This window comes from Chanos chanos, chromosome 1, assembly GCF_902362185.1.
Source record: "Chanos chanos chromosome 1, fChaCha1.1, whole genome shotgun sequence".
NCBI lineage: Eukaryota > Metazoa > Chordata > Actinopteri > Gonorynchiformes > Chanidae > Chanos > Chanos chanos.
This window is the reverse complement of record NC_044495.1, coordinates 55,683,319-55,693,793: the sequence shown is the minus strand read 5'-3', so window position 1 is coordinate 55,693,793 and position 10,475 is coordinate 55,683,319. Positions and strand designations below refer to the sequence as shown.

The 10,475-nt window shown below is 42.2% G+C and overlaps 2 protein-coding genes across 4 annotated transcripts in view; one reads left to right on the top strand and one right to left on the bottom strand.

Moving 5' to 3' along the window:
• Positions 1-781, bottom strand: part of anapc5 (anaphase promoting complex subunit 5) — an 11,052-nt gene extending 10,271 nt beyond the window's left edge. For all 3 annotated transcript variants that reach the window (XM_030773534.1, XM_030773541.1, XM_030773549.1), the window contains exons 1-3: positions 581-781; positions 354-433; positions 87-190 (exon numbers count right to left, since the gene is read on the bottom strand). In XM_030773534.1, coding sequence (XP_030629394.1) covers positions 87-190; positions 354-433; positions 581-781 — 385 coding nt within the window. The remainder of the gene's footprint in view (positions 1-86; positions 191-353; positions 434-580) is intronic.
• Positions 782-2,813: 2,032 nt separating this feature from the next.
• On the top strand, positions 2,814-8,622 carry rnf34a (ring finger protein 34a). The gene is made up of 7 exons (XM_030773561.1): positions 2,814-3,035; positions 3,727-3,914; positions 4,403-4,604; positions 5,052-5,114; positions 5,817-6,018; positions 6,200-6,229; positions 7,512-8,622. Exons 1-7 carry the CDS (start codon positions 2,832-2,834, stop codon positions 7,694-7,696), a joined length of 1,074 nt encoding a protein of 357 aa, XP_030629421.1. The 5' UTR covers positions 2,814-2,831; the 3' UTR covers positions 7,697-8,622.
• Positions 8,623-10,475: the final 1,853 nt, after the last annotated feature.

Genomic DNA, 10,475 nt, shown 5'->3' with positions numbered 1-10,475 from the left:
TTAAAAATTTTCTTTTCAGGCAATTTGGAAGGTTCATAAGTCAGGACGTCAACTCTCCTCATTTGCTCAGTGTTCTTTGCGCTCACCTACAACACTAGTCTTGTAAGCCTCAGAGTCACTGAAGGGATTTGGTAGTGTTGCAAAGAAATTCTCCATGTCCTTCAACTCCCTATCAGCCATTTCGAACAACCTGCAGAAGACAAAGATGGGTTTCCAGACAGAAGAACGAACACAGAATTCTAAATGGAAGACAAACTGTTAAATTTCCTTGTATCTATCAATTAGTTGAGACTCAATTTTAATTTCTTATGACAAAACGTTTTTTCAAAAGCCTCAGAAACCTCAGCTCCTACCAGAATTTGACAGCATCGCTCGTTCGGGGACTGCATTCTTCCACTGTCTTCAAAAACTGTTCGAGAGTCAAATCTGGACCCTAAAAAATATACACAGATCAGAAAGTTAGCATAACTACTTACAAACTTCATTTATCAGCACACGGCGCGTCAGGTGTAGACACTCATGCATCAAATCTAAAGTATATTCTCCTGATTTCAAGACCCACAAGGGACTTAAAGCTTACCTGTTGTAGCGGTAGTATCAGTTTATTCAACCGTCTTCTCTCCAGAAGTGCCATTGATTTCGATGTTGTCATTTCGTATAGTAAAGCCAACACGGAGATTTTATACGGAGTAACCCAGTCTTTCACACCAAAGACGTTGGCATGGACTACTCCGTTTGTCATCATAGGATTAAAATACAAACTCTCATGCACACTTGCCATGTCTGACAAATGCGTTTATCACTGCAAGTGGGATCGTACTACAGATGTATTTCCGTAAAGTATTTGAGAAAACCGGCAAAACCCCTCAATGAGCCAATGCATTTAAGTTCGCTAATTTACCCAGCTAATAAGGTTACAGCCAGCAGCTCAGATGCAGGCCAAATACTTGCTATAGCACGAGTACAGAATAAAGTTTTCGTATTTTAAACATGTTACTAAAATGCATATGAATCTTTGGTAATTTCGTGGTTTGTCTCTTACGCATAACCATGTGCAACTATTAAAGCTATTCGCAACAACTTCAAACATCCAAAAACCAAATTCCCCTCCAGTTCCGTTTACGTTTCAGTACACTGTGTGGAGCCCACATTCATCGATCGAACGGTTCTCACTCGAAGATAGTGCCCTATGCCAAAGAGTCACGGGACGCTTACTTATTGCACACTGTAACAGCTCCTTATTTGGAATTGCTTCGTTAATATCCTCTGATGGCTGGTAACATGGTTAAAACATGTTTTTGAGACCGATGATGTTATTCAGAGTGTATATTCATGTACAATTATGAACTTGTTTTTATGTAAAATAAACGAACATATTCAGTTCTGTTTTTTTTCTGTTTGTACGTAAGACAACTATTTTCTGGACGGCTAAATACACATTTTTAATATCTTAAAATTGCAATACAAATGTCTTTATTTCAAAGATTGAAAAGCTCAGATTGCGCGTGCCTGCTGCGGTATTGCGTTTATATTGCCTCTATGGTACACTTTTCGAAATTTGGCAACACCGGCTGAACCAACTTCCTGCTGCAGCACTGAGAGCAACAGTGATAGGCTCATTTTTATAGTGCTACTTAAGGCCCAGTTGTGATTGGCTAAAAGAGTGTCTATAACATTACGTTGGCATTCCTCGTACAGTAGTAGTGCTGCTGTGAACGAAGACGTAATGGTGTAATGTTCCCTGCTGTTCTTGCAATGGCCAACCAGTCTGTTCATTTTGGTCAATTCCTCTAGTCAGCGGAGTTGCTATGAAGGTACAGTGCTTCATTTACATTACTTTATAATCCACCGTGCATGCTATTTTGCAGTTCAGCTAACCTCGTAATGCTGTACGGATATCCAATGTGCTTTTCCCTTTAGCTAAGTGGCTAGCTACATTTCCACTCATCGTAATAAGTAGCTGGTATCTAAGCTCATCTCTCTTCCTAGACAACGGTAAGCAATGACAGAGTTTTTTTTAAAATCACTATAATCGATTTCCGTTAAACAGTTGTCTGAATAGTATGGTTTTCAGTGCCCCGTGCGCACAGAATTAAAAGAATAATTGCGGTCATGTAAGGACACTCACAGAGTATAACGTTTGGTTTTTCGCCTCTTTTCCCCATCATACATATTGTGGCAAGCTTTTCTCGCGTGTAAAAAGCTACAGTGTGGAGTGACAATGGATGTCATGCGCGCGCAACATTTCTAGTTAAAGCGCTGTTGTTACTTAAAACAGTTTTTTATGAACATCCTTTCTCACGACGAATGTGCTAGTATGTCTTTCTGTGCATTGTTTTGATTTTGCCGTAACTTGCTGGAACTGCCGTCTCTTTAAGAGTCAGCTGAATCGCCCTAGATCACCTTTTATAGCTCAACCCAATCCCCTGCACTAATGAGATTGATCTCAGTCAATGGACGGATCTATTTCGGGGCTGGATACTCTGCATGACTCGGTCATGTGGTCAGACAGACCTGTCACTCCTTCTCCAGCGGTGAAGTGGATGTCACAGTATTGTTATCATGAGAAGTCACCACAATAAGTTGCTATTTGATCATAAGCTCACAAGCTTCCTTCATTAGGCAGTAAGTGTTACAAAGTTGTTACATTGTTACAGCACATGCCACAGGTAGTTACAACGCGTGTAAGAGATTACCTCTGTGTTTGTATTTATGTTCCGATTCTCTGTATGTGTGTGTGTGTGCGCGCGTGCGTGCGTCTGTGTGTGCGCATGTGTATGCATGTGTGTGCGTGTGCTTATTTATGTATTCTGTAGGCGGGGGCCTCATCTATGTGGGCATCATGTTGTGGTCTGCTGAATGAGGTGATGGGTACAGGAGCAGTAAGAGGGCAGCAACCAGCATTTGGTGGGGGTGCGGGGCCTTTCCGCTTCGCCCCCTCAGCGGGTTATTCCACATACCCCCCGACCAGCTCTGCCAACACCAGCCTTGTGTGCCAGGCTTGTGGACAAGCCTTTTCTGTCTTCAGAAGGAAGGTACGGATTACACAAACGTTCAGTCAGACACGTGTAAACACGCTCAATATCCTGAATGAACACCAGCGTGGAAGATATGGAACTTAATCACACACATGGGATTCAAAAACATATTCTAGCTCTCATCTCCTGTGTATGATCTCAGTCGTTTTAAGACACCACCAAGGTGAAATCTCTGGCTAAGCACAGCTAATTACATCACCTAAAAAAGAAAGGGGCGAGAAGGTGAGAGAGTGGCGGAGGGGGAAGTCAAGGAATTTCTTAAGCTGCACTTGACCTTTGTTCTCTGAGACCACGCTAGTCTGTTTACGTGTCGCCAGTCACATAGACCCCAGATAAGTCCAAACAATAGTCGTCATCTGGTTAGTCAAGGTTAATGAGCCCGCAACAGTCCAGGGAAGCATTAAACCAGGTAGTGTTCTTCCTTGTGCCTCTTACCAGTTGCCATGCCAACCCCCGCTGGACAGTCTCCGTAGTACGCCGATTTGTTCCGTGCGCGCGTTCTGTTCCTTTTGGAACGGAGCAGAACAAAGCTTGTTGAATTTTACGAGGGCTGTAATTAAACCGACGCGTTCCTCGTTCGTTTTCCCGCGCGGCTGTCCCTCCGTCTCTCGGTCAGAACGTTTTCGGCGTTTTCATTCGTACCTTTATTCTCTCTCTCTCTCTCTGTTTCTGGTTTCCTTCTCCTCAGCACGTTTGTTGTGACTGTAAGAAGAGTTTCTGTTCGCTTTGCTCGGTGCTTCAGGAGAACCTGCGCAGGTGTGCCACCTGTCACCTGCTGAAGGGAACGGCCTTCGAGAGGCCGCAGCTCATGCGCTTGCGTGTCAAGGACTTGCGCCAGTACCTGCTTTTACGCAACATCAACACGGATACCTGCAGGTACGCACCTCGGTCAACTTTAAGTATCGACTTTAAGTATGATTTCTTTTTTTTTTTTTCTGTATTTTTTTTCGATCCTTTGAGTTGTGACATTTCTCAACTTCTTTGTTTTTTGTTATCCACTTAAATTAAGTTGTCGTTGTCAATAGCTTATAGGAGGAAAAGGCGCAACCTCAATGTGAGAAACTGTTGACCCACTGCTGACTTCTACGTAGCAAACCACAAACTAAAACTCAAAAATGCAGTCTTTTTTTCTTTTTTAACTCTTTCTGTTTCAATGAAAATAAATAATGACCAGCAGATGTCTCTAACATCACCAGTAACAATCACTACAGTGCCCTCCACACACCACCATTAAACATGAGCCCTGCACTTGTACTGTTGTCTGTTGTGCATTGCATGTTTTCGCTACGATTGTACGCGTGCTTTCCTGGTGAAAGCTTCTCTGAGTTATTTTTGCAATAAAACGGCGCGCGCCCTTTTCGTAGAGAGAAGGAGGACCTGGTGGACCTGGTGTTGTGTCACCAGGGCGTCGAAAGCGAGGATGATCCAGACACGCCCTCTCTGCAGTCACGACCCCTTTACAGCCCTCCCCCTTCCACCGCAGACTCCGCCTCCCAGCTCTCAGCACCTTTCGCATCTCAGGGAGAACCAATCAGCAGGAGTGACAGCTCAGGATCCATGATTCAGGTACAGACAAAACATCCAGCCCCAAAACCCATAATATTTATATGGAGTGTAGCAAGTTACAGTTAGGACATGACTATGTCCTAACTATAGTCTATACTATAGTCTAACACCAGGGGAATTACGCCTAGTATCACAATCCACCTGGATTACTGTGAGTTCCAACAAGTACCAGACTGGTGCCTTCTAGGTGGTCCGTCCATCATTTACCCAAACATCCATCCAACTCAATACAAACAAGTCTCTTTCGTTAGGTGTTAGGATGAGCTTTACTGTGAATGGAAAGTCATTGCTGTGTTCATCAATGACCTTAAACAGCGCGTGGCTAATCCCCACTAATGCCGCTGTAACTGGCTTATACTGGGGCGGCGAACAGCTAATTTTACTCGGGTCGCTGTAAACATGGGCCATTCTTATATGTTTATGTGTGTGTTTTACGTAACCTTGCAGGATATAGGTGACTCCACATCTCTCTCTCTCCTCAACCTCGAGCCTACAGAACACACACCAGAAGTGAGTCGACCTCTCCCACTTACACAACACACACACCACTTCACAGACTTTCAGAACACACACCACTTCGCAGACTAACACAACGCACACCCCAGAAGTGAGTCAACATCTCACACTTACACAACACACACACACCACTTCACAGACTTTCAGAACGCAGACCACTTCACAGACTAACACAACGCACAGCAGAAGTGAGTCAGCCTCACAGACTAAGACGACACACACCAGAAGTGAGTCAGCTTCTCAGACTTACCTGCAGTGCTCAAGCAGATCAAATACCCTTCAGTCAGGCTGAACTAATTTTTTTATCCAATATCATTTTCTGTGATTCTTGTAATTTTTTTTTTGTGTCTTAAGTGTTATGTTTTATCTATGATATTGAACATTTGATATCTATGATATTTATCCATGACATTATCTATCTATCTATCTATCTATCTATCTATCTATCTATCTATCTATCTATCTATCTATCTATCTATCTATCTGTCTGTCTGTCTGTCTGTCTGTCTATCTATCTGTCTAACTAACTGTCTGTCTATTTGTCTGTCTATCTATCTATCTATCTATCTATCTATCTATCTATCTACATAACTATCTTCCTGTCTATCTGTACGTCTGTCTGTCTATCTGTATTATGTTCAGAGATTTATTACTGTAGCATATGTTTATTAATATGTAATATGTCGTGGTCCGTAGGTCAGTCCTCAGACGCGCCGTCGTGCGCGGGCGTCCCTGTCAGATCTGTCCAGCCTGGATGACGTGGAGCAGCTGACGGTGCGGCAGCTGAAGGAGATCCTGGCCAGGAACTTCGTCAGCTTCTCAGGCTGCTGCGAGAAATGGGAACTGGTGGAGAGAGTCCGAAGACTGTACCGGGAAAACGAGGAGAACCGGAAATCTAGTGAGTCCACAGCGCACACGCACACACGTAGAGAGAAAACTCACAGTCCTAAAATATAATCATATATACACACATACACGTAGAGAGAAAACTCAAGGTCTTAAAATATGATATATATATCTCTTCATATATATTTGAGTTAAGCGATAATGTATCAAATTTTTCTTTTTTTTTTTTGCAGTGGAGAACGTGAGCAACGGCATCACTGCTGGTGAGAGAGTGTGTCTTTTTATCCTCTTCTCTTTCTGAAACTGTCTGTCCGTCTCTGCACTACACTGCAAATGTCGCATCTCAGATCACGACAGAAACTCTGCAATGCTCTGATACAAACTGGAGTGCTCTCCTGGAAGCTTTGAAAGAGTTTGGAAAACAGTCATTCGTCACTCATGTTTAGTCATGGGTTCGTGACTGGGATTGTTATTTTGTAAGCTACATACTTTTTTACGCAGTGTTCTTTATGAGAATGGCGGTTGACTCTTAAACAGACTGTTAGCTTTGTTGAGAACAAGGTTACGATGAGACACACTTTCTAATAGCTCTGCTTTGCTCCTCCCACTAAAGTGGTGACCTATCCCCCGCCAATCTACAATGGTGGAATCAGAGGTAAGGCTTACGACTGGTGGGAATGCATCTGGTCACGCCCACCGATGCCCTGTGCTGTTTTTTGTGACATCATCACACTGCAACTCCCACCCTGCATGTCCACTGCCATCCATGTGAGGCATGCCTCCAGTCACAGTGATGCATGTTGGGACATGTGGTCTTTAAAAGGACTTGTCGCCTGAAAAACGATTTCATGCAAAAACAAACTTCTTCCTCTGTATTTTAAAAGTCCCTGAGGTATTAACAGAACTGCTGAACTGACAGGATGTAGGCATGGATTACCAGTCATTGTTAATCAAAATGCAAATGAACGTGCAGTTTTAAGAAGTCGAAGAGAAGATGGTAAATTATCTCAGCGTGGAATTTTTCTTCCCTTCCTCCCTCCCTCCCTCTCTCCCTCCCATTCCTCCATCTCATCTCAAACCCTTACAGTGATTCTGTGATAAATCCTTATTTTATTCCAAGTTAAATTTCGGTCACTGAGATGCCATGTCATGTTACAGGAAGACTAATCTGAAGAAGAATGGTAGTTTGTGTTAAGAAATCTATACTGTGAAGCAGAAGAAGGTTCTTGTTGCTGTGGAAACGTGTGCAAGTGTGAGAACGCAGACTGAGGAGTGACATTTTCTCATTTTTCACCTGTTTCTCTCAGGTGGTTTTACTGTGACCTCTGTTGATTCCTCCTTCAGAGACACCTTTTTTTTTTTTTTTGCACTCTCCCAAAACTGAAGATTTCATTATTTTCTTTGACCCATTCTTTTATTGTTTGTCCTGGCAAACAGAGAAGGTAACATTGAAGAAATCCCTGAGCTATCTCAAACATTTAAAAGTCTTCTTTCTTCTCTCTCTCTCTCTCTCCCCCCCTTCTCTCTCTCTCGTTCTTTTTGCAGATGGAGGCAGGTCTCAGTTATTCAGCGATGATAATTTATGTCGAATCTGTATGGATGCTGTCATTGACTGCGTGCTGCTGGAATGTGGTCACATGGTCACCTGCACAAAGTGCGGCAAGCGCATGAGCGAATGCCCGATCTGTAGGCAGTACGTCATTAGAGCGGTGCACGTCTTCAAGTCTTAACGACGGAATGGGAGAACACAGACAAACGTTCCAAACAAACAAACAAAAAAAGACTTTTCCTGAAATGCTCTACAAGCACTCTGCAAAAGGTTCCACTTACGGTTCAGATACACCCACCAGATGCCTAGTTCTAACAATGATGGAATGAAGATCTTGTCCTGGGAAGTCCAGGAACATTTCTGGAAATGTTCTGGAAGTGTTCTGGAATCAGCTAAAGTGGAATGTGAGTCAGCTGCAAATGTTCCATTACCGTTACACCAGTGTTCCAAACGCATTCCGCATGCAGTCCTACGCCGTGCACAAACGTTCAGTTAACATTGAGCATACTCTCTGCAAGCATTTTATCAACTCAGCTCACCTCAAACCGCGCCGGATGCTCTCCGTTCCACCCGTCACAGATGGGCGCCACTGTGAAAACTCTCCAGAACGTTCCACAAAACGTTCCTTAAAGGTTCATCAGCCGTTTCGCTCGTCCGTCAGGCCCCTTAAGTCCGTGACTCCCCCCACGGAAAGATCCAAATGGCTCCTCTTTTCGTTCGTCCCGCTTTTACGAACACGTTTTGTTTGCTAGCGACTGTGACTCTCGCAGTTTGACCGCGAGACATAGTCTTTGGATTTCACTCACAGGCGGCAGGTTTGTGTTGTTGACCAGCACTGTTCACATTAGCTCGAGTTTTTTGTTCCTTCATTCCTTGAGTGAAAGCTTCGCTAACACTAACACTCAGATCATCAGCAGATGTGACGTGATCATGGGCAATGACTTCTATAGGTAGTTACCAGAGATTGTTAGGACCTTAGTGAGTCACATTTGAGCAATTAAAATGACTAACATGGCATAATGTACTGAAAAAAGGGATGGAGGAGTTAGGTGCCAAACAAAAACTTTTGTGTATGTTTGTGTGTGTGTATGGTAGTCAAATATTCCGTTCCTTATTCCATGCCCATCACACTTTACCCATAAGTATGAGTGTTTGTTTGTTTGTTTGTGTGGTTTGATGGTCATACATTTGCGTGTTTGCTTATTTTGTGTATTTTTTTTTAATTATTATTATTTTTTTTTAGCTCGTAACATTCACAGAAGTCTTAGATCATTCTTAAAGCCATTGTGAGGTTCGGATACCCTTCAGTCCCTTTACCCTGAGAGTAAACACCAACAAGTGATCGTGTTTTTGTTAAACCATAACCAGTTATGCAAACGGGACATCACGACTCACGGGGCTCATCCGGCTCTCGGGTGAGGTCGCATCTCATGCCACTTACCAGCTAAGTTACTCTGAGGTTACGAGTTCTTTTAAGACAGAATATGATGTTTATGCATGCTTATGACTGCTGTCATGGCACTTTACATATATTGCTGACTATGAATGGAAGCAAAAAGCATTCTTAAGTAAAGCATTACCACTGCTTTCTTATTCAGGGGCACTACAGCAATATCAGCTCTTGTAGCCCGTTTCTCTCTCTCTCTCTCTCTCTCTCTCTCTTTCTCTCCTCCTCCTCCTTCTCCTCCCCTTTTTTTCCTCTACCATGTGTCATCTGTCTTAGCAGGGCAGTGAGTTAAATGTCCCTTGAACAGTTGTGTTAATGAATTACTCTATATAATCTTTTGGGGGGTTTTTTCCCCTCGTATGTCATACATATCTTTATTTACTGTGTGAATATGCTTATGCAGATGTTTATTTTTATTGAAAAAGTAAGAGAAATAACTGATATTTGTTTTTGGGGTTTTTTTTGGTCAATAACATATGTAATCCTTTACTTTGATATTGAATTAACGAATAAGAGATATAGCTGCAAATTATAACTTACTATTGTAAATAAAATGATGACGAACAAGAATGAATTGTCTGACGGTGTAAGAATTTGTCCGACTTTGAGATCTTTGTTTAAAACACGTTTCCCCATTTGTTTCAATGATTCGTAATTGACGTGGATCGCGTTCCTTGAGAGTGGGGAAATCCATTTAGCATTTAATGCTTTTAAACGTAGCGTTGTTGTTTCAGCTTGCTCCGATGACGGGCAAAACGCTGAACAGACTGCTCGGATATGAAGCTAAATATTTCTGCTCATCTTATTTAAACTGAAGCAATAATAATAGTTGTTGAGGTTGCACGTGCATGAGCCTCAGTCTCGTTCGTTCAATCGGCTGCTCTCATATTCATAGAGTATGCGGTACTACCGTTTGTATGACAGATCTCAAACAAAATACATAGATCTGAAGAAATGCCTTGGACATTTGTAGCATAAAAAACACATTTCTTTTATAACAATTATGGACCAGGTTCATGAAGACTGAAGATGATCAAATATTGTCGTGCTTTCTCTGATGGAAAATGGCAACCCTATAGGCTATGGATAATAAGTCTTTATATTAAAAAAACAAACAAAATAAAAACAGGGCACACTGCGTCAGAGAAATAAACATTTAATCACATTCATATCAGCTGGGTTTTTTTTGTCTAGCTTTATATTGTATAAATATAAATAGCCAAATGTATATAAGAGTTTTAGATGGCAAACACAGCCTTAATTTAATGGGGCACTACAATGGCTATGACTTGTCTCCTCTCTGGCCCACAATATCCTGAGACAACAACAAAAAAGAGCATATCATCACAATAATGAACAGAATAATAGTCGTATGTCAGAAAAATCACAGTTATCATTTTTACAGTCATGAAAGTGGTTGGAATGGGGTTGGTGGACAGTTTGAATAACTTTTATAGTACTAACTAATACAACGAAAACACAGTAACTGTGAAAGTCCTGTTTTGCCTTGCAG

What these genes read in the sequence shown, in the direction of transcription:
- rnf34a (XM_030773561.1), top strand. Translation starts at nt 2,832, where the DNA reads ATGTGGGCATCATGTTGTGGTCTGCTGAATGAGGTGATGGGTACAGGA. An exon ending in TTTCTGTCTTCAGAAGGAAG is followed by an intron (nt 3,036 to 3,726) that starts GTACGGATTACA and finishes CCTTCTCCTCAG; the next exon opens with CACGTTTGTTGTGACTGTAA. An exon ending in CGAGGAGAACCGGAAATCTA is followed by an intron (nt 6,019 to 6,199) that starts GTGAGTCCACAG and finishes TTTTTTTTGCAG; the next exon opens with TGGAGAACGTGAGCAACGGC.